We start from the raw sequence: 25,081 nt of genomic DNA, 5'->3' as shown, positions 1-25,081 counted from the left end.
TGTTGTACATATATTAGGTGTCTAGTCACTAGTGGGTCACTATTATATGACTATTCGAGTAGGTGTGTTAAATTTGAATTCAATGATGTATTGATGTATCATTGTAAACGAAAAAAGATTCTGAGTGGAAACTTACTGCCTATATCAAACTATATAACTTATACAAAATCATATGTTTTTTAAGGTTTTTTGATATATATAGATATTAATCAGTTGTTTTAATTTTAATATTATAGTAGGTAAGTTGATATAATTTTTTCCGAAAATATTGTATTTATTATATTATTAGAAAAATATATATTTATTCCATTATTTCATATTAAATCAATTTTATGATATAAAATTTAATAACATCTTTCTGTAAATACAGTAAAACAATAATTTACTGATTTTCGCAATTTTTATGAATTTTGTCAAAGTTCTAATTTTCAACGCTCATAAAAAATATTGTGACTAGATTTTCGATATTTTAAATTGAAAAATTAACAACTCCTGATGAACTTTGTATTAAATATTCAAGCATAAAAAAAAAAATAATTTTTAATCAACATTAATCCACAAAGCTAATTAAAATAAACAAACTATTATAAAACCAATACATGCATTGCTCAACTCAGAATTTAAAATAGATATATAATACAGATGTACAGTATTATAAGTTGTACACGTGCATAGTTTATTTGACATATTGATATTAATGTTTTTGAAATGCATACCTGTGTCTGATCACAAAATGGTTAACTATACGTAATATAAGTTCTTATGTAAACTATGTATACGATTATAATGAAGGCCTATGAAACTATTATGTAACAATAACGGTAGCAGGATAACACAATCCTTTCAGACTTTTATGCGTTACTCTAACGATTACCTTGAAAAAGATATTAGATTACCTTGACGCTTTTGCTATAAAGTATAAGCTATGCCCCTGCTGTAGGTTTTCGCCACACATGATACTACATTACATATTTGACTGCTAAATTGAATAAACCTTACATGATTTCTATTAATCAGTAAATAGCTCGTCATTTGTTCATACACTGTTCAATTTTCATTTATAAAGACATATCATAAATCCTCGGACCTCGGTTAATATTATATACAGAACAATATTTAAAAGTATATTATAGAGGTACCTATACGCCGATTACATTATACATATCTAGGCATATAACAGTAGTTACTGTTCGTTTTTAATATAAGTGAACGAGTTAACCGAAAAATGAGTTGCATCAACGGTAAAGATAGAGTCAATGATCATCAAAATAAGTAAGTGTGGTATTTGTTCACTGTCTCATTCAAAATTAATTTGTTTACGGTATTTATTGTCTCAGCAAAAGATGTAAACAGAACGTTAGCGCATCAAACAGCTATGCAGATTATCTACAACTTGACAAACTATTAGATTCTCAGACTATGTTAAGCATGCAAAACGGTAGGGTTTCTTACGACGAACATCTCTTCATAGTTACTCATCAAGGTAATTAAGGCTTTAAATAAACACAAATACATAATAATTTATCTTTTATTATTTATTGTAGTTTAAATAAACTTTTGTATAAATATTATTAGCAAAATACAATGAAATTTAATAAATATAGTTGGTGATGATTATTTTGTTATTATTTAAAAATAAATGTTTTGAAAATTATAATTATTAGTATTAAATATAATGTATTATTATTAATATTTAAATTATTTTGTTTTCATTTACAATTTAAAAACAGTTAGTAATTTTAGTATTTTACTGTATTATTATAATCATTTTGTAAGATAAGTTTTCATATATAAGCATTATAAGCACATATAATGTATAGTAATTCAATTAACAGTAAATAATAATTTTCTTAAAAATATTAACTTTTTGAAAATGCTATTTTTATATAATTTGAAGTTATTATAAATATATATATTTTTTAGAGTTGTATTTTTTTTTTAATTGTTTTTACTTGTTCGAATGACAATTTCTATTTTTAATTTCATAGTTCGAATCAAAATACATTTCTGAGTTTTTTCATACATAAAAATTAGATTTCTAACGAGTAGGTTAGGTAATAATTAATTACATGTTTTTAAGTTTTTAGTATCATATTTAACAATTTAAATTATAAAATTTATAACACTATAATTAATGTAATTAAGAAATTGTAATTAATAAGCTACTCGTTTTTTACATAAAAAAATCACAGAAAAATATTTCGCCTATGAAATTGGAAATGATGGAAATGTATATTGCCATTAAAATAAAAACAATAATAAAAATATTAGTTTTTTTTTTAAAAAATGATAATTCATTTAATCATTATTTATAACTCATTATTTTATTACGTAAAAATTTTACTACTTTCAGCTTACGAGTTGTGGTTCAAGCAGATTTTATTCGAAATGGATATTGTTTGTAAATTATTGTCTGGTAATCTTTGGGTATGTATTATTCTGCTGCACCTTACCTTTTATAAATTATAAAATTAAAAACATTAATTAAATTAATTAACTAATTTTTAGAATAACGAGCAGGAAATGTTCAACATTGTAAAACGTTTAGGTAGAATTTCATCTATTATCAAGGTAAGCTTATATAAATATTAAATATCCGTAATACAAATTTGTACTTCGGTATTATCTAGAGTAAATATTTATAATTTATATGAATAGATTTAGAAATTATCGGATATCTACTATCATGTATTTAAACACAGAAGTATTAAACATAAATAAAATTTGATCTATGACAATATCATTTATTTCTGCAAATTCAAAAATATTAAATGAATTTCGTTTTGAAAAAAAGTGTAGGTACATACGAAAGTTATGAATTAAAATAAGTAATGAAATAATATGTAAGTGTATACCTATATAATAGTTTATTGGATAATGTATTTATCATTATATTATATTACATAAAATACTTCAACCATTGTGTATTTAAAAAAGCTGGTTGTTTTTTTGTATATTTAAAATGGCATTAGATCGGTTTCTTACATTGATGAGGATTTCGACAGCACATACATTTTAAAGTAATATAATGGTAATCCCAGTAAATGTTTAATATATAGGACCTATATTATAGGTATTAGGTATGCCATATGCATACTCATAGGCGTAACTTGGGGGAGGGTTTGGGTGGGCTTCAGCCCCCAGAATTTTTGGATAAATATATGTGCATGTAGCCATATTAATATTAACTTTATTTTTGCCTACAATATAACAAAATATATTGTTTCGTTTAAACAAATAATCATTCAAATCAGTTGTAAATACCAATAGAAACAATAAAATATAATAATCAAATTAAAAAAAAATATGCTATAGCTCCCCCCCCAACTTAAAGGACTAGTTACGCTTACGTACGTACTAACATAATATAGCCTTATAGGTAGTCTGGGTGATATGTAATTATTATAATATCTATTATTTTATTCAATTTATTAAAATAATATAAGAACATAATATGTTAATGATGAATATGAATATATACATAATATTATGTTACAATACGGATCATTTTATAAAATACACTTATAAGGTTTTCCATTGTTAAACAGTTCAAATGACTTTATTTTAAAGTAATTAGTTATATAATTATATACAATATACTATACATACACTTGTTAATGCGGCTTATAATGTGTTCGGTATTTTTATTTGATTAAGTTACTGCTAGAACATTTTGGAGTTTTGGAAACTATGACTCCTTACGATTTTGCTGAATTTCGTGATTATCTAAAACCAGCATCAGGATTCCAGAGTCTTCAATTTCGAATGATTGAAAATAAATTAGGATTAAAAAAGGTAAAAACTGTTCTATTTACGCTTTTGAGAAATATCTAATGAATCGAATGGATTAATTCAAATAATAAAATATTATTTTTATGATTAAATGTTGTATTATAAAATACCATACGATTTGTTAGAATTTCTATTATTTTTTTAATAAGATTATTAAATAGATTATTGTTTTCTAATAGTATAATTTGAAAACAAATTAATTTATTTGAAAGTCATGAAATATATTTATTTTCTAGAGCCATCTCATTAGCATATTATAATATCCTTCTTAATTTTTTAAGTTTAAGAGATGGTCTGCTTATATTAATTTTTCATTTTGAACACTGGTATACCTATATCCTTAACTTGTAATATCTAAAAATATGAATTTTTTAATTACCTACAATACATTTTTTTCATTTTCAGGAAAACCGTGTCAATTGTTGTAAATCGTACACTGACTGCTTTAATGGTAAGAAATATGATGAACTCGAACGGGTCTCGGCTGAACCTAGTTTATTTTCTTTGGTTTGTCATTGGCTTGAATCTATCCCTATGTTAAAAGATAATATTGTGTGGGATCAGTATCGAAGAGCTGCAGATCACTGGTTAGAAAGATCTACTGAGGTATGTTCCAATAATAATACAAAAATATAATTGTAAATATTTAAAATTGGTTTGTTACTTGAACAACAAAAGTGGTTTTTCTGTATTAATCCACTTAAATTATCATTAATGGATCCTTTTTAATTTTATTATTTATTGATTTTTACTGAAAAATTAGAGTAGATATTTGTTATTTCAAAAACGAATAACGTATACAATTACAATATTAATGTTTACTATAATTTTATAAATTATAACTAATGAATAATAATAATAATAAAATATAAAATATAACGCGATATAAAATGATTATATTAATGATATCTGATATAGTATAAACTCTATAAATAAATTATGATGGTAAATTATTTATGTCTTTTGGGATATTAATTAAGGAGAAATAATACTTATGGTAAGAATTTATTTAGAACTGTTTATTGAAGATAAATTAGTGGGCTTATGAGTCCTTAATTATTTTTCATCTGGATTTAATTTTATAACTATTTCTAGAATATTTTTAAACTTTTTTAAAAATATAGTTTATAAATGTTTACGGTTGTATTCTTGTTAAGTATTGAAAAAAAATAATAATGTTGAGATTATTTATATTCAATTGTTACATACGTTCTTAGTCGAGTTTGCATGACCCAATTTTATGAACTTTTTAAAAGTCGATATTTATATACGCTAATTATTAGTAATTAGTTCTTAGTTATTTATTACTCAATAAAAAAATTATGACAATACATGCATTGTGATATTGAAGTGACTGAAAAATGTATGTTATCTTAATGTTAGTTTTTTATTGATTATTACAAGCATAATAGACACTGATGTATTTATTCTGTAGATTAAAATATAATATAGTATACACAGTACATTGATATTTAAGTTTTCACATTTTCACTATAATAATAAAATTATCTTGCTGTGTATAACAGTTTTGGTTTTTTTATATCACACTTAAAAAAAATAAATAAATATTGTTTGTACATTTATTGCATGGTTAAAGATCTCTTCTGGTGAGAATTTTGTTTCTTAACTATAGATCTGTAATATAGCCCAGAGTAGTTCTTTCCATCGCTATTGCTATACGATTTTTATATACACAAATTATGTGGGCATGTGGCATCCTTTAAGTACATTTACCTACTACTTACTAAAATGGTATCATCTGTATATATATAATGCAATATACTATATATTATATAGTATATTATACACATATATTACTATAGGTATTATAAATTTATATATCTACAATAAATTTAGTTTATTAATTTAACTTGTTTGTATACGTGAATTTATAAATTAGATCACTTAAACATTCAATAAATTTGTTAATTATTAATTTAATTTAGTCTGATATATCTTGCCTGGAGAAACAACGTAAGCTTATGGACACTGTGTTTAAATGTGACCAGCACAAACGCTTGGTTGACCAGGGGAATCGAAAGTTTTCTCATATGGCGTTAAAGGGCGCCATACTAGTTTATGCATATAGATACGAAAAAGAATGTACATTGGCCAACAAAATACTAGAATCATTGGTGGATATCGATACGCTTTTATCAAAATGGAGATGTAAATATTTGATTGATTATAATAATGTTTCAAATTTAAATTTATATAGACATATAATAATTATCTTTATGGCTATATTATACTGTATAAGCTATGTGATAATGATTAAATATCAATAATCGTATGCTATTATCATGTATAAATAGTTATATTTTGGACTTGATTTGCATACATAATTTTAATTTTCACAGAAATTATAATAAAAAGAATTAATGTTTTTGCGTATAAAGTTTAAAAAAAAAAAAAATGTTATATGCAAAAACATTAATTCTTATTGAAATAAAATAATAATCATTGAATTATTTTATGGATTGGAAATTGTTAGTATTTTTTATGATAACTGATAAGTACCTATCTATTATAATATAATATCATAATCTAGAAATATTTATTATGCCTGTGAAATTAAATTTAAAATAATTTTATAGATAGTCATTTTGTTATGGTACACAAGATGATCGGATCCTATAGTTCTGGCACAGGTGGTACTACTGGTTCAGAATATTTAAAATCTACATTATGGTAAGTATACATACCTATGTATTAGGTTTCCGCAATAAGTAATAAGTACCTACAAATTAATTAATTTGAACTTCAAACACTTATAAATAAATTGTAATTATTGATGTCTTGTGAATTCTGCAGACAATTTAAAAACAAAATTGTATTAAATTTTCAAATCATTAAACTTAGAAACAAAAATGTATCATATATAAATCAAAATAATTATTAAAAAGGGAAAAATTTTAAATTTCTATTAATAGTACACGATATTGTGTATTTAGAAAGTTAAATCATGATTAGAAAATACAGAAATAAATACGCGGAGAAAATTTAGAGTCTACAGTTATTAATTTTTATTTATAATAAAAAAAATAAAGATTTTATCCACACGGAATCTAAAAAAAAAATATATCAAAATTAATAAGTAATTACATTTTCTACTCGTAATGATCATTGATACAATAATACGGTATTACTTGCAATTTTCTCTAAAAATGTACTAAAACTATAATTAATATCTATGATAACATTGATAACTACAAGTTGTTACATAGTACCTAACCATATTTTATTCAATAAATTGAAGTTTATTAAATCTTTATTTAGTTAATTATTTATAAATCAAATTATGATAGTTTAATTTTCATTGTTCATCCCTAGACCCTTTGCGTCTAATTTTGTTCAATTCCTTTAGTGTCTTAAATATACCTCTTAACCTTTCCTCCATTCTCAACACTAATTTGGAAATTATAACCAACAAAATAATCAACTTATTTTGGAAACTGGTTTTGTTATCTAGCAATCTTGCTTTCTCTGTTGTATTGTTTGTTTAATTTCATATTTGTGTTTAGTTAAGTAATGTATGTAATTTTCGAGCTAAATAGTATTATATTGAAAACTAAAAAAAAACAAATGATAGTTTAATATATATATATATTTAAAATGTAAATATTTCATAATTATTATGATTATAAAAAAATAAAATATTTAAACACTAATACCAGTTTGCATAAAAATAGTATTAATTTAATGGATTAATACATAATTTAAAATTTAATTTCAGTGATTCATATCGAATATTCATTGACTTGGTCAATCTACCAGCACTAATAGTACCTGCTATGTACGTTCCGCCATTAATAAAATCACAAGGTAAATAAAATCAAACACTATTTTTTGATTAAAAATATACAGTTTATTAATTTGTGAATTATGATTGTATAGTGGGTTTAAAAATTATAATATAAGATGAGCTAGTTTTTTTTTGTCACTGCAATACTTAGCCAAAATCTTTGTTAATCCTTTAAATATTTATAAGATACTTACCTAACATTGTTCAAAAAATAATTAAAGCACATGAAAATATTAAATAAATGTTTGTTTCAACAAGTAATAAAAAAGTGTATATTTTTTAAACATACGATCTATAATTTTTATATTTGTTAGTTATTGCTATATAAAAGAAGTATTTACTACATATACATATAGAAATAAATCTTTTATATTCACAGCCTCGCAGGGTTTAAAAATAGTGTAATAATAATGCTATAATTTGAATAAAAAAAAACTATTGTAATTTAGTATAAACGTAGGTACTTATTAGAAAGAAAACGAAAAATGATTCCATATTCTAATACAGTGGTGCCCCACCTGCAAAGGTATTTTGTGTGGCCCGTCACAAATTTATAAATAAAACATAATATGATCTTATAAATCTAATACGATGGTATTCAATTTCATCAATTACACTACATTTTAATGTTTAGTAGTAAAACTATTCCAAACTATTATTGTAAAATTTTGAATTTTATTTTTTATTCGAAACGACTATTGGATAAATTGCATTAATACTTTTTATACTAAAGGGAATTAAGTAAATAACTTATCACACTGACTTTACTAGTTTGTTAAAATAAAATAAATGCGCAATTTAAAGATTAGAATATGGTTATGCAAATGTATTTAATTATCTACTAACGATTTTTGAGCGTTGGACAGGTTTATTTTAAGGGATGACACAGATAAGGGATACCTGAAGACATAATGGTCAAATAGGTTCAAAACATCAAAAGACACCATAAAAGCATAAAGTATATCACATATTCAAATTAAATAAGAGTTGAATCAATTTATTTTCACAAACAAATGTATAAATCATTTTATTACAATAATATTGTTTTACTACTAATAAAAAGTATTTATTAATTTATTATTAAAAAAAATAATAAACGAAAGTCTCGAGTGCCTATTTAAATAAAATTTAATGAATATTTTGATTAATATATTTTACAATCACCAATACTATGATATTCGATGTACAGTCTATAAAACTATATAATACAATTTTATATAAATTTAACATTCATTTCCAACTACCTGTTAGATTTTGGATCACTCTCCAACAGAAAATAGTTTTGTAAACAGAAAATTTGTTGGTTGGTGCCGAAGTTAGAAATGTGAAAAAAATATTATTATCTTATATTACAGCGTCATCTAGCTACTACAGTAAGCGGTGATGGTGGTGAAAACAAGTAGGTAGTTTTTTGTGCTCCTGCAAAATAGTTTAAAACGGTGACATTAAATGGCGTTGCTATTATCTTCCAAATACGTCTACCGACTATCATAAATTCATATAGTTTGTGGACTTGTGGTTGGTCATCGCTCAGTTTGAACTTTTTGAAGTGATTTTCATTTGTCAGTAATGACTAATTTTTACTAATTTATACTATTGAATAGGTAATAATATTGTTTGATGGTTTTTTCATCGAATATTATTCGATTAGTTTAAATATATGACTATATAAGTCGATTGAGTCGTAAGCGAATGCTAAAATAACTTTAATACTCTAAATAAAATAAAATTGCAATGTGCATGTGTATCTTTTAGAGATTACGATTCAAGCCTGACGATATTTTCGATTTAAGTATAGTCGTATTATAGATATTTAGTATGTCTTAATTCAAAATACCTCTGAACATTTAACGTATGAAATTACATAATTATATACTTATAGTTCTTAATTGTATGAAAAAATATCTTTTATAAATCTTGTTCTGTTTATTTATATTAGTTAAGTTATATTATATGGTTCACCATTGGTTATAATTATAACTTATTAACTTGCAAACATCACTTAATAGTAAACGACTGATAAAGAATAAGAACAAATAATACCCATATAATTAATTATACTTCATGAACCTGTGTAAATAATTTAAGGATTACATGTAAATTGTAATCCTTCAGTGCCAAAGACTGCCATTACAGATATAATATGAAATCTTCTCGAATTCCGGAAGTACCTATACCTATAATAGTGTATTAGTGTCAATCATTTCTGTACAAATAATCAATATTTTTTGTACCTACGTTAATGTCACAGCAATTGCTTTATGTTTATGATATAATTAATTCACGTAAGTTGAAAAAGTAGGTACATACTCATCCTAACACTCGAAACCGTAAACGAGTATCTAAAAGCTCTTGAAATTTAAACAAAATAATATGTACTCTTCATCTTGAGTTGTATGTTTTTCGACATTATTTGTCTAGTTGTTTACATTTATTCCTTAAATAGCATTTCGTTCCACAATTATATGTAACTGTATGATTTAAACTAAAAGTAAAAATAGGTAAGTACTCACTGGCCATCTATAATACAACATACAAGATAAAGTTTAAAATATAATTTACTCGGACATTGATTGTAGGAAATAACAATTATTTGGTATTTATTAAACATTTTTAACTCTAAATTATGGGCCAAAATAAAATAAAATGATAGTTTTAAACAATAAATTTACAATTATATTGTGGTAATTTAAATTTTATAAATCATAATAGTAAGTAGGCAACATTGTGATGACATGATCATAATTATAATTACGTATAGACAGTTAGACAGTATATATAATAATCGATAAATATGTGGCTTTGGGTGCATTGCATATGATATGCATGTAATGTTATCCAGCAATTTCAATATCTTGTTTAGTATTATCCATTTTTAGAGAATCTAGAACATATAATTTTAATATTATAAGTACATTTAATATATTAATAATATTTTAATATGCATGTTAATTGTAATTATTTAAAAATATAATTCATCTTACTAAACAATAGTTTTTTTTATGCCTGTTCGTTCTTAATTTATTTTTACATAATACATTGGTCATTGATGCGTACGATGACTAGGATGTATACCTAAATATACTTATATACATTAAATGTTTTATATTATTATAGGTACAAATTTTGTGTATTGCTGTATTTGTAATATATAAGTGTTATTTTAAGAGATTTTTATCGTTAATATTTTAAGAACTAATATAATAAAAATAATTAAGGTGTATAATAGTAGTCAAGATTATACTGTACCGTTTTTGTGTACTGAATTCCAAGGCTGAGTTTTTGCCGAGCCAAATATAATAAAAAACAAATTGCATACAAACAGCACTATTGCACCACTGATGAACACGATTCGCCATTCCGAAACTGAAGTCTAGTATAATATTAGTAATTTATTAATATTATAATACTATATTAATATTTAATGTAAAAACCAACATAAATATAAGTAACAAATCGTATAGGATTAATTATCAAAACAATCCAATTACACTCTATATACATACTTATATGATACAGTTTGGTTTAATTCTAAAAATGAAAATGGTATTCTTCTGTATATGCACTAAGTTGGTTAAGTACCAATAAACATATATTGAATAGGATGCACAGAACTATAGAATTATGTAATGTACGTAAGATTTGAGTCTATTTGTACCTGATCGTCAACAACGAGACCGACGAACAGAGGAGCAATAATTCCTCCAGAAGCTGCGGCTGTATTGGTGATTCCCATTAGGAGCCCAGCGTAGTTGGGTGACAGATCCATGTGATTTATGTTGAATCCAGCGTTCGATGAACACCCTATGGCTACGATGAACACGTAAATGATGATCGTCAAGTGGGTGTCTTCGATGTAACCTAGTATGATTAAGCCAACGGTGCCACCCCACATGGATATTGTGTTCCAGAATTTTCTAGACGTTGTGAGGGTGGTGATTTTGCGCTTATTCAGAAAGTCGGCTATGATGGTAACTGGGATTTGGAGCACGAACATGGCGAGATATGGCAATGAAGACAGCATACCGTCATCCTTAATATCGAATTTGAGCACCGTATGAATGAACGTAGGCATCTCAGTCAACAACAGCCAAAATCCCCAGTTATGGCCAATGTGCGCTATGGTGGTGGCCCACACCGGTAACGACGTGAATATGGATTTCCACGGAGTATCTGACAACTGATCACAGAAGAAACTAGTTAATTTTTTATTTGATTGTGATTTTGAAATTGACAAATCAAATTTTGTTTAACACTTAAACATAATATATGTATACATATATTAAAGTCACGGTAGTTATGCCGTTATGCGTAAGTATATAGAATTATATATTTAGTAATACATCTGTAGGTTAATTTTTGCCATATTTTTGTAAAGTTATTTAATAACTATATTTTTCGTTTATTTATATAATTGCAATTTTCAACTATTCAAAAATTAATTTTTGGTGTTTTAGATTAGCAGTACCTATGCTTTATTAATATCTATAATTGTCAAGGCTCAAGCTGTCGAAATGGGGAGGGGAGATTGAAACTATAGATTTAGTTAAGATTTTTGTCTCAACTTATACCGTTCAGAATAATATATATTAATATATTATATACCTATACCCATAACTAAAATAGTGTTTTTGGTTTAAAAATTAAATATTGTATAAATATAAAATTTAGAATGTTCCCTATAGATGTTTCTCTAATCATATACATTGCGTCATCTATGTTCAGTCATTCTTGTAAATTATACATACATTGTATTATTGTGCAGTATTAGACATAATACCACTAAATAATTTTAAGCCTAATTAAACTCATTATTATGATAAAGCAATGATATTAATTTGAAATAGAAGACAATATGAAAAACCTTAACTCACGAATGACAACCATATCATGTTGTCGCCAGATGTTACTATATTGCCATTTATTCACCATCATTATCTGATATCTATTATTTTTTTAGTTTCAGTGTATGAAAGCCATAAAATATAAATTAAATCAATATATTGTTAGATTATAAATATTACATTGAAAAATAAAATAAATGTTACACTAATTATTGGATTGTAGTTTACGAAATGTTTACAATGTTTATAGGTATCTTCAAATTAGTTTATGGTGTTTAGTATTATACCATTGTAATATTGAATTGTATTAACTTAACTTAGATAAATTTAATACAACAATGTAGATATTATAGTAATAATACATAATACTATATAACACATACATTACAATACATAATGTGTATATTATATAACACAACTTTTGAAATATTTTACAGAAATGGAAAAGTTTCGTGCGTGTGAACAATTTTTCTAAAATAAATGTACCTACAACATAAATAATATTATATACCTACGATTAAATTTACATGGTTGCCTATTGGGGAACTTGCCGCTTCTGGAAACATATTATTGACTTATAATTTAATAAATATTACTATGGTATTATTACTTAATGATTTATTTATCATGAAATGAAAAAATGTACAGTTCTTATTTACCGATACTGAATTATTCATTTTTTTATTTTCTATTTTACAAATACTAACATTATAAATATTAATTATATAAATAATAGCATATATATTTTATATTTATGCATTGAAATAACCTTACATTTTAATTGAGCTTTAATTTGAATTTTTTTTTTATTTTGACCCCTCTCCCTAAAATGTTATTTATCCACGCTCACATGAACGTTGATAGTTTAAAAATACGTATTTATTGATAATCAACATAAATATTTATAATGAAATAAAGTGATAATAATAATTTAAATTTTTATGTTGCTAGTTTTAATTATTTTTGCTTTTTTTTAAGATAATTTTCTTTGCATAGTTTTATTAACTTATAAATAATGATATATTTTTCTTTAAACATATAACACATAATATAACAACTATAGAAGGCCAAAAGGATAAGAACTAATTCATTTTGTGATGTATTAACATCTATTATATTTATCTATAGAATATTTTTCTTTAAAATAAAATCGTATAAATATCTTAATTATATGTTATGTACCTACTATGGACTACAATTTATTTTTCAAAAATGACAAAAAAGGCAGTTTTTAACTAGGTACTCATTAATATATGTTTTGCTTATTTATACGCAAATGGGTATATTATGTTATTATGTAATTTAAAATTCAATAATCTAAATCCCAGACTTAATATTGAATTACATTTTTACAATATGATAACGTTATCTAAAATTAAAAAGCGTCATTGACAAAATTATTATTCAATTTTAAAATCAATAAAGTAACTAATCTAGTGTATGCCTTTTAATTAATAATGTTTACATTTACACTATAGGTACTCTTGATACATTTGTTTAATGAATCCCTTGTTAATTCGTTGAAGGATTAATATACAAATATATACTAATATTAGGGAGCTCAATAAATTATACTTATAAGTTATAATTGTTGTTTAAAATGTAATTATTACGCCTTACCCCGTAAGAAATTCGAAGCATTTGTTATTATTTGTTATTATTGAACATAAACTAAAAGTAATGATGGCTGATAATAACAAAGTGTTTACAGTTTTCTTTACTACTAGATATCTGTTCATATTTTTGATACATTGGAAATTGAAAAAATAAAATATCGTATCATTATAGTTATTTTTTGTATTATATTTATATTTCTATAATATGGCAATCATTTTCAAAATATATCTTTTATATTTTTATAAGTTTTATAATGACTTGACTATAATTTAATTGTAATCAATACTTTTTCCATAAATTATACAAAATCTATATTTTAACAATAAAATTGAAAAAAAATATAAAATTAAAATATTTAAATCATTTAAATAGTATGGTATCTATTGTTATTTGAATTTTTTTCTAAATTTTAATACGTTTACATAAAACCGGGGAGGTCAGTCGTGTGTTGAGTAGATCACTTCAATGAATGTGTTAAATGGCGAAATTTGAACTATAAGTCATTAAAAAATTATTATAAGGCCTTTATGGTTAAAAAATAATTCATGTCAAAATTTGAACTCAAATGCCTATGAAAAAAAGTGACTAGATATATTTTTTCGATATTTCTTAATTGCCGTTAGAAAAACCGTATTCAACTTTCAAGATTTTTTTACTCACTGACAAAAACTTTAATATATAAAAGCTGAATAAAAACTAATAATTACAAAAGTCATTTATTAAAAACAGCCAAAATATTAAAAATATATACGTGTATAATGTATAATAAATGATATTATGTAAAAATATCAAGTTTCTGTAGTTATTAATTTTTGAGCTACACTAAAAATAATTTCTTATTTTTTTGGTAATTTTCTTTTGTTTTTCCGATTATTTATTTACAGGAAATATTCACTCTTGACCCCAAAATACAAACCAGATATAATTTATTATCGAAAACTTCCATCGAAACAGAAGATCGGATTCTATAATCATATATACATTATAGTCCATATATTTATCAAGGATTATTACGCGTATTTTAATATTTTGTGCGGTCTTATATCTCAGGGGTGTTTTAGATTTTAGATGAGTTAAGTACCGTTGTTTTTCGTCATATACCTACACGGGATTACAACACAATCGTAATTATAAAATATAATATTATGATCACCTTTATTTCGTGATCGACGGTGTTGGCGAGCGACGCTTGGATGTAATCTTTCTCGGCCTGACTGATGAATCGGTGCGTGGACAACGAGCCGGCGCCCAACAGCAGCCAGACAACCGTCCACGCCAGCCCGATGGCGCCGCTCAGGTAGTAGACGGACGGCCAGCCCAGCGAGCTGCCGCACAGCGCGCCGGAAACGGCCAGCGTGATCATGGTGCCCAACTGTATGCCGCTGGCGATGAACCCGACTAGCTGGCCTCGCTCGTGCGGCGGCGCCCACTTGGACATGATGCCGTGCACCATGGGGAACATGAACGCCGACGACAGGCCCTGCGCGAACCGGACGGCCACCAGTGCGGAGGCGCCGTACATGTACACCAACTGTGGGCTGACGATGGACAGCACCGACGAGACGGTCATGCTGCACGCCAACAGCGTCTTGTTGTTGAACCGGCACCCGAGCACGGACGCCGGGAAGTTGGACAACAGGTAGCCGACGAAAAACGTGCTCAGCAACACCGACCGCGTCGAGTTGGTCCACCCGAATATCGGCACGTGGTCGGCCAGCTCCCGCAAGTAGTCCGTCGAGTTGATCACGGGATTCATGGCCACGATAGTGACGGACAGGTTCACCCGGATCAGGTACCCGCTAACCACGCACAGGAACAGCAACAAGCTCTGCAGGTGTCGGCACCCTATACCAGGTGAGTCGGCTGCCGGACGCGGCGGGTGAAACGATAACGATATTGTTATTAGTATTATTGTCATCATCGTAGTCTTGGTCGAGACCATCATATTAAAAAAATTGCAAACTCCCTCTCCCACCATCACCACCACCACCACCACCACCACCACCACAACCATTATTATGGACTCTTACTGAGATTTGGTTCTAGTGCCCGAATCTACAGCTGGTTAGACTCTGCATGTAGCGCACGTTGTAACTATATATACATTCAGTGACTGGTTTAGGGTACTTATTAAACACAACTGTAAGCATATCATAGACATATTGTAATTATAATAACTTTAACTTTGATTATAAAGTACCACACGTCTTATTTCATTTAACTCTTCCACATATTAGACTACATGACTTACTTATATGTGAATCTAAATTTATTAATTACATTATTCATTTATTTATTATACTTAAAAGGGCTATCTCATTGGAGATATAACCCCAAACATGTCCATGTATAGTGTATACATATAATTTTAAGTAACTACTATATTATATATTATTTATTTATTGATTATCATGTATACACTCATTACATTGTATTTATAAAGACCTCGGGTCCTTTAAATAAAGATGCCTAGTGCAGTTTAAAAAAACAATTTATTGTACTTATCTATTTCGACACGAATGGTACCATTTTTTTATTGACATAAATTATTCGTATAATAATTTATTAATTGATTCGTTTATATTATTTGTTCGACATCAATTAACATATTTATTTGATTTTTATTATCATATCAATAAATTCTAATAACACTAAAAATTGGTTGTGCTACTTACGACCGACATGTATTTATTTGTTTTGTATAACGTACTAGTATACTACCAAAGTAATAATTAACTTGAACTTAAAATACATGAAAATAGATCTATACTTCAGAATATAAATAAAGCATGACCTAAATCTCAGTTTATATTAGTTAGTATAATCTTTAATTAATTTATAATACCTGTTAGCTAATTTTTATGATGTGTATTGTTAATATTATTAATATTTTTAGATGATTATTAAATTATTTACATAATAAAGTATATCTATGATATTGGGTATGTATTTTATAAATTTTTTAAATGTAATTAAAATATGATTGCTGACTTGCTGTATGAATGTTTAATAATGAACCTTAAATCAGTTAGGGGACGAGGTGAAGACGTGCACCAAATCTAACCGATTTCGGCACTAGTACCATAATAATAGCTCAGTAAGGGTCCACAAATACGCATCTGGAAGTGGATATACTCCAAAATTCATGGGTGATGGAATTTTGAAGGAAATGAACCCCTTAGGTTAGGTTAGGTTCGAATATGGTTCGATTAAAGAATCACCCTATATGTATATAAATAATAGGTGACGTAAATTGAAAAAAATGTCTACTTCAATAATCATGATGGCTTAACATATTTTCGATCTGGCTGTATTTTATTCATGTTTTGGAATTTTTATTATAGCTTTGAGAAAGTATTATTGGTGAAAAAAATTTTGTTCAATAATTGAAAAAAATTAACAACTGTGTTTTATTCAAACCAGTGTTTGGTATACATAAATTAAATAATGACGAAACGCCTAATTCTAATATAAATACAATAACAACTTATTTACTACAATACTTACCTATCTATATTATATTGCATTGTAGGTAAATATTTTCATTCGATTAAGTCAAAAGTTACAACTTAAAATTTCATCAATATTTTGAGTAAATTAATTTCGACTAGAACATTTTATCGAGTTCTAATTATTATATATATTGTATATATTTTACAACAGAATAGTAATTATGTATTTACTATAAAAGTTCTCCATAAATAATTATAAATTATATCTAATGATTGTTACAACAAACATTTTAACTCATTGATACAATATATCTATTGAACCACAATAATGTACCTACTGTAAGTAGTCTATATATAATTATAATAATGTGATTTACTAACCTTTTTGAATAGAATTCATTTCTTGAGAATGAACCTGTTCTGTCTAGGTGTTTCAAATTAGGTTTCTTCAGTTTTATTGTTTTTAAAAATATACCATAATTATTAAAAAAAAATATATAGATAGGTACCTATTAAAGTATTTTTAATTGTACAATTTAAATAAAATTAAAATAATTCAGTATCTATATAATTGATTTCTATATGATAGAAGAGCGTAATTTAATTGTATCATTTCGGTTTAACATATCATTAAATAAAATGTAGGTACTCCTTAGTATACACGCGATAAATAAATAACATATTAAAGACTGAGCACTTTTATAATAAATACAGTAGTTTGAATGACATAAAAAACTATAGCACTTTAAAATATCATAATAGTGGGGAATTGGTTAATAACAATTAAAGTTAAAAAAATATAACTTAATAATAAGAGGTGCGTATATAGATATACATACGTATATATATATATATATATATATACAAATATTATAGTAACGCTCGAGCGTGAACAATGATTTACATTTTAACATAATAAATTAGGCTATTTGTGTAACACAAAAATTGTCGTAGAATATATTAAGTTTCTAGGAAAAATATTTAGGTATTCTAAACGTGTAAATTCACAAATCTTGTCTCTTTTATAAAATCTTTTTTGTAATTATTTTTAAGTTCACCGTCGCTACTATATTTAAGTGGCAAGTTATGAGTTGGAAAGAATTAATTTTAAAATAATATTTATAGTTGTATGTTAATATAAATAATTACAATAAATTGCTATTAATTTATTGCATTCTTTGACTCTTTGTTGACTTTAATCTAGGAAAAAGTGGTAGTGACATTGTCTTGTCTTTATCACCTCAATATTACATAAAGCAATTATTTATTATTATTTATTTATTTTAAAGTGAACATTTAAAAGTCTCACAAAAAATAACAAATACCCCAATGTCTAAATTGTCAATCTTATGGGCACACACGAACCTACAGCGTGTTACCTCTAAAAATGTAGGAAATACGATGACCACCGCCAAAAAAAAATCTCTAGATGTCTCTCTGAAGGTGCCCACCCGATTTATTATAAAGGTTGCATTACATAAAAGCAACTCATGACTCATCCCAAAACGTTTCAACTCCCCGAGAGTAAACAACCTATAACATAACAACCCAACATCTTAAGTAGAAATCCTCAATATCTTCAACTATCCAACACTGCAGCCAACACTCCAGAAACATACAATAAATTACAATAATTAATTACCAAAAACCCCTCAATAAACCAACTTACGTATGTAGATATAACCGATTTACCATTCATCTAACCCAAATTAATTCCATACTTCAAAATAATAATAATAATCAGATTTTCAAATTCTTTGAAGAATTTTAATCAATGATAAAGTCCTCTCTTATATCTCCTCACTAATCTTTTTTCAAATCTTTTAAGCAATAAAAATGTAATTTAGGTAATAATGCTATGTCTAACCTGGACTTCTTAATTGACTGAATACACGCACATGCCATGAAATCCCATCAATGGACGAATTCTTCACACAAGTCTAAACAATCATCTACTCAACCAAATCACTTTCGCTTATTAAAAAAATTAACAAAAAAAAAAAAAAAATATTGCAGCGTAACATAAAGTAGTTATAGTTAAATATATTATATATTATTTATATATATATATATATATATATTATATGTTACCGTCAATGACGTTATTTAATTGATAACGTAAATGTTTAGAGTTTACCTACTATCTAGGGAATGTCATAATATGCTTTTATTGAAATGTTCATAACTTATTTTAAAATGTTAATATCAATAAAAGCATATAACATTTCCTAGATAATATTCTTATCTTTAAATTTGTTAATAGGTAAATTTACTCTTATATTAAAGTTAATATCACAAAATTAATTCTGCTGAACGAACATTTTCCATATTGAATGTATGTAAGACAGAGACAACACATGCGGGTATAACGCCCTTTTAAGCATTAACAGATAATATAGAAAATATTGAAAAAAAAAACAAATAATTTTTTAATTCATTTACAATTATGAATTAAAAATTAATTACTGGTAGGTAATGTTAATAATTTTAAAAATATTTAAATTGGTGTTAGGAAATTTAAAATGACGCTGCATAGTTCATAAATCACAAAAAATGCAATCGACTATATTATATTATGATATTTACACAGAATTTTATGTATAGGTAAATACTAAATATTATATTATTATGTAATGTGTTACTGTGTTAGTGTATGTGTACAAATATTTTAACAAATACATTTTCCGTAAAAGTAATTTATATTGTACATCCACCAGGCTATATTTTAATTAATAATATACAATACTAGATTCGTAGACAAAATTTAAAAATATGGTAATGACGGTATTGTATAAGCATTGATTAGTTATTAAATAAATCTGTTTTACTACTTTTTACAACACAAATCTGATTCTAATCTAAAAATTAAATTTAATAAACATTTTTATGAATTATGATTTATGGCTGAAAAATACCGGGATTACCTTATATCGTTATTACCTAGGTCCTAAGAAACATTAATAAACGCATTATTGCCTGAAAATAATGGGTATTATTGTATTAATATTATTTCCTAGTCAATATCGTGTACAGTATTCGAGTTATTATGTTTGGAAATATCGCCATTGACGTTGCTATACGAGTATGGTCGTTAACGATAATTCCTTAATTTACGTCTTTGACGGTAACATATCTTTATTGAGAATGTAATCAAGACAATAATACTACAATATTTAGTTTAGATAAATTTAATGAGAACTGAAGTGAGGGTTTATATAAACTATAATATTTAAAAACCAAACTAAAAAACTAACAACACATAGACACTTATAACTTATAAGTTTATAAGTTATAATACCATACGTTGTTCCCAATCGTGGTTTATAAGTAGGTACTAATAATTAGAAGCCGGAACTTGATACATTTGCATTTTTTTAGCTTTAATGCGTCTTTCGTATCTACTTATATAATCATTTAATTCATGAAACATAATTTTAATGATACAAATTTTACTTGATATTTTTTGAGAATTGTGTGGTTTACGGTCATTTTTTATTTGTTTTAAAGTATATTTGGTTTATTTTATTTAATTCTCTACTTTCTTTTACATTTATTTGCATTTCTCTGTTGAAAGTTATACTTTATTGTAACATATTATTAAATTATTTAATTAAATATTCGAAAAAAGTAACATGATATTATAACGTATAACCTTCAATTATTTCTATAAATATATTTATTTATATATTTACTACAAAGAAAGAAATTTCACCGAAAAGCAGTGTATACTATAGTTTATTTTCCAGATGTAATTGTAGATTTTATATCTATGTAGTATGTCTATAGTATTATTTAATGAATTTATTAGATTTGTATCATAAAATAATGATTACCATTATCAATTTATTTTAATAATTTTACAGTAAAATATACATTTTTAACATTTTTATTTAATTGTATACATTTTTTGTGCATTTCTTGTATATTTTTAGGTAAATTTTCGGGTTTCACTAGTAATAACCAGGGCTAGGATTTATATGCAACAGCATTTTTTTTTTTGCAACTTTTGATTATTGATTTTGTTAGTAATATCCACGAATCACCTCATGATGAGATAAATGGTGGTGTTTTTATTTTGCATGTTTTTGCATATTTTGGATAAAATGCATAATATTGCATGTATTGAATAAAATGAATATTATTGCATATTTCGAGTATTCAAAAGGAAAAATTGATTGTTTTATAGTATATTTCGTTATTAATATTTCGAATTTAATTCTATCCCTGATTATAAAAGTATAAAACTTTGTTTTTTTTGTCAAATATAAATTTTATTTTCATAAATACAATCCTAAGGTACAGTAGTTATGCGATAAAAGTTTCAGTCAAAATAAATCAATACTACGATCCAATCGCCGATCATTTATATTCGAAAATTTAAAAAAAATATGTAGTCATAACATGTAAGTACAACACATATATTTCCACTATTGAATGTGAATTATAAATTTTAATTTAATTATCGATTATACTATATTAAGACAAACAGTCAATCACTGATGTATTTCAATGAATAAATATTTTTTTTCAACTTTATTTTTGTTTTTATCTTATAAAAATTTAAATGCATATTTTATAATTTCTTTATTGTATACAAATCCTAGTCTTGGTAATAACCAATGTTTAATATACAATTACATTTCTTGTTTTTCCCTTGGAATAGTGAAATAAAAACGTGTAAGTACCTAAACCATTGGATTTAATATGCATTATAGTTATTGTATTATCATACGCGTGTATAAATCTGAAATGTATTATTGTTTTTATTATGTAGTAGCCGGTATTGGTATCAGATATATAAACAAGTTAATTCAATCTGTTTGATTATATAAATGTCTGTAAGCATTACGTAAACTATATAGTTAGGTAACTTAAAAACGCCGAGTTACACTTTGGGGGTTTTATGACAAAATCCTGCTGTGTATAACAAAACTATTGTAAACTACAAGCGTTATCACCGAGTATTGCCCTAGTTTCGTTTAGGAATTTAGGACTATATTTTTGCAGGAACAGGGTATCCTATATAATGCAATCAAACTTTTAGGCTTAAAGCTAATAATAAAGTTAGGTAGGTAGATACAATACGTAGCTCGAATTAACCGCTATCCCGCTTAAAATGTATTAATAACGTACAGGAGTAATACGTAAGTATGCTAGTATGCATATTTCATAATATTGTATTATTTTACTTATAGTATGTATTTATATAATTGTGTTTGAACTAGAATGCTGTGGTATAGATGGTAACTGGTAAAGCATCTAACGCCCCGGAACATGGGACGAATCAAATTTCTATGACGACTAAAAATGAATTGCGATATTTAATTACGATTGTGTATAAGTAATGCTTTATTTTAAATAATATAGGTAGATACCTATGTGTACCAATTTTTTATTTATAAACCCTTAACCATAGTATACAATATAGACTATATAGTGAATATTACAATACTTAGTAGTTAGTTGTATAGTTACGGGACTGTTGTCGTGCGCCATGATGCCCGAGTGTTGTTGACCTACTTATTTATATAATATAGGTAGATACAGTAAAATAAGTTAAAACATTGAAACGTATTTATAATATATACGGTTCACCTTAATAAAACATAGCACTTAATCACGCAATCTACTGGAGGACTTACATAGAATATACATACTGCAAGCTGATTAGAAAAACAAAATAAAAACCATATAACTTGGATATTTATACATGATTGTATAAAATATAGTTGAGTAAGGCTTAAATTAATACTATGCATTTTAAAACCTTTTTAATTATAAAAGTATGGATAAATAACTTTTTAATTATTTATATTCTGAAACATCACATTGTACTTGCTCACAATTTATAAATTTATAGAACACTCAAATCCTATAAAAATGTATGATTAGTTTCTCCTGAAAATCGTCAATTCACCTATGACTTCTACTTTCTGGAGCATTTTCAATTAAGGAAGTAATTAGTGATTACTATACTTCGCGTGCTCGAAGACCTACAAAACAAATGTCGCCTCACGCTCACGACATTTTATAAATCAATACAAATGGATTGTTTTTATAGTGTGAATTTAACACAAATTATTCGTTGTGTATTAAACCATTTAAAATAGATTTTACACTAGGAAAGTAAAAGTTTTCAATTTTTATTCGTATAATTTGTGTTATTTTATTAATAATAAATATTTTAATAAATGTATAAAAACTTATTTTAAAGTAATTAAAATATAATTGAAGTTTTAAAATAAAAATATTTTGGCTTATTTATACAGGTAATATTATAATATGGATAATATATATCCTTATAATGTATACTAATATTAATACATTTATAACTAAAGAAATTAAACATTTTAACTACGAGAAGAACCACTTTGGCGCTTATTGGTTTAAAATTAAGTGTTCATTTCATTTTATTTTTTAAAACATTTTAAAAGTATTCAAAATGTTCAGATCCTGTTTACAGTGAAAGATTTTATTGATATTTAGTTTTATGCAATTTTGCAAAACTTAAATTACTACTAAATATTATTGTATATTTTATTTTATAATATTAATATAATATTATCTTCATTATTCAATAACTTGACTAAGCCATATAGGTTGTAACTTTTAAAGATGCATATATTTTAAATTATTTAATATTTTTATAATAAACTTTTTTTCATTTAATTGCCAATAACTCAACAGTGCGTATAATATACACATGATTAATTTTTATTATTCTTTTAAAAATGATAAACGTTATTTAATAAAATCTTGAAATGTTTACGATTTTTGATAAATTTATATCATTTTATTTAAATTTAAGTTAATGAATAAAATATTAAAATGGAGTTGAGTATATTATATGTAATATACAAAGTTTCCAACCGTGTTTATCCTTGTCAATAATACTTTCTATTATTTTTCAACGTTAGCGTATTGGAACAGTTCTATAGGTAAATACTAAATACATTTAACTCACATGAGTTATCTACTATTCAATTTCTCGTGTTATTTAAAACTAGAGTAAGCCTGACCTAAAAAGCAATTATATTAGGTATCTTATTAAGTTAATTAAGTTATTACCTACTAATTTGTATTATTGTAGTAAAGAATATATAATTTAGACTTTAACTAGTAAATGACTTGGATAAAACCGAGTCAGTGGTTCTAAGAAAACTGATGCTTATATACTATTATATATTTTTAGTATGGGTACGATATTTAGTCAATCCAAATATTTTTCTATAAAGTTTAAATGCATAATATTATACACAAATCAATGGCAGAATATGATTAATAATACAATGACTATAGTGTGTTACGCGTTTTAGTGATTTTATTAATTTACCGTCTGCCCTCCCTATTTTTACTGAACGACATTATATATCAATATGCAGGGTAGGTACACGTAATAGGTAGGCATATATTTATATATATATTTTTTATATATAGTTATACTCTAAACAGTCTAAACTATCCCATTGCGTGCACATATATCAAGCATGCACAGTTAGCAAGACGAAAAGTAAAAAAAAATACTCGCAGGGTAAAAAAACCTCCAAGTATATATAACAGTATATTATACA

The 25,081-nt window shown here is 25.6% G+C and overlaps 2 protein-coding genes across 3 annotated transcripts; one reads left to right on the top strand and one right to left on the bottom strand.

Moving 5' to 3' along the window:
- Positions 1 to 984: 984 nt before the first annotated feature.
- Positions 985 to 7,665, top strand: LOC113548039 (tryptophan 2,3-dioxygenase). Its single transcript, XM_026948689.1, has 9 exons — positions 985 to 1,272; positions 1,338 to 1,483; positions 2,354 to 2,427; positions 2,509 to 2,571; positions 3,658 to 3,795; positions 4,198 to 4,398; positions 5,739 to 5,961; positions 6,390 to 6,483; positions 7,529 to 7,665. Exons 1-9 carry the CDS (start codon positions 1,226 to 1,228, stop codon positions 7,623 to 7,625), a joined length of 1,083 nt encoding a protein of 360 aa, XP_026804490.1. The 5' UTR covers positions 985 to 1,225; the 3' UTR covers positions 7,626 to 7,665.
- Positions 7,666 to 9,989: 2,324 nt separating this feature from the next.
- Positions 9,990 to 18,085, bottom strand: LOC113549477 (putative inorganic phosphate cotransporter). Of its 2 annotated transcripts, XR_003404926.1 has the most exons (6): positions 17,892 to 18,085; positions 15,212 to 15,921; positions 11,256 to 11,777; positions 10,847 to 10,970; positions 10,582 to 10,672; positions 9,990 to 10,481 (listed from the first exon to the last, which is right to left on the bottom strand). XR_003404926.1 is itself a non-coding variant. In XM_026950797.1 (5 exons), exons 1-5 carry the CDS (start codon positions 17,908 to 17,910, stop codon positions 10,432 to 10,434), a joined length of 1,425 nt encoding a protein of 474 aa, XP_026806598.1. In that variant the 5' UTR covers positions 17,911 to 18,084; the 3' UTR covers positions 9,990 to 10,431. The 2 variants fall into 2 exon arrangements, 1 of the variants encoding a protein (XP_026806598.1); XM_026950797.1 differs by lacking the exon at positions 10,582 to 10,672 and having other exon boundaries at positions 17,892 to 18,084.
- Positions 18,086 to 25,081: the final 6,996 nt, after the last annotated feature.

The sequence above is a fragment of the Rhopalosiphum maidis genome, chromosome 4 (assembly GCF_003676215.2).
Source record: "Rhopalosiphum maidis isolate BTI-1 chromosome 4, ASM367621v3, whole genome shotgun sequence".
Taxonomy (NCBI): Eukaryota; Metazoa; Arthropoda; class Insecta; order Hemiptera; family Aphididae; genus Rhopalosiphum; species Rhopalosiphum maidis.
Note: the sequence above shows the minus strand (reverse complement) of the source record. Positions and strands in the feature narration are given on the sequence as shown.

Coding starts and splice junctions, on each gene's coding strand:
- LOC113548039 (XM_026948689.1), top strand. CDS start 1,226: ATGAGTTGCATCAACGGTAAAGATAGAGTCAATGATCATCAAAATAA. Junction 4,399..5,738: donor GGTTAGAAAGATCTACTGAG/GTATGTTCCAAT, acceptor AATTTAATTTAG/TCTGATATATCTTGCCTGGA. Junction 6,484..7,528: donor TATTTAAAATCTACATTATG/GTAAGTATACAT, acceptor ATTTAATTTCAG/TGATTCATATCGAATATTCA.
- LOC113549477 (XM_026950797.1), bottom strand. Junction 11,778..15,211: donor CCGTCGATCACGAAATAAAG/GTGATCATAATA, acceptor TTCTGTGATCAG/TTGTCAGATACTCCGTGGAA. Junction 10,971..11,255: donor GTCTCGTTGTTGACGATCAG/GTACAAATAGAC, acceptor ATATTATACTAG/ACTTCAGTTTCGGAATGGCG.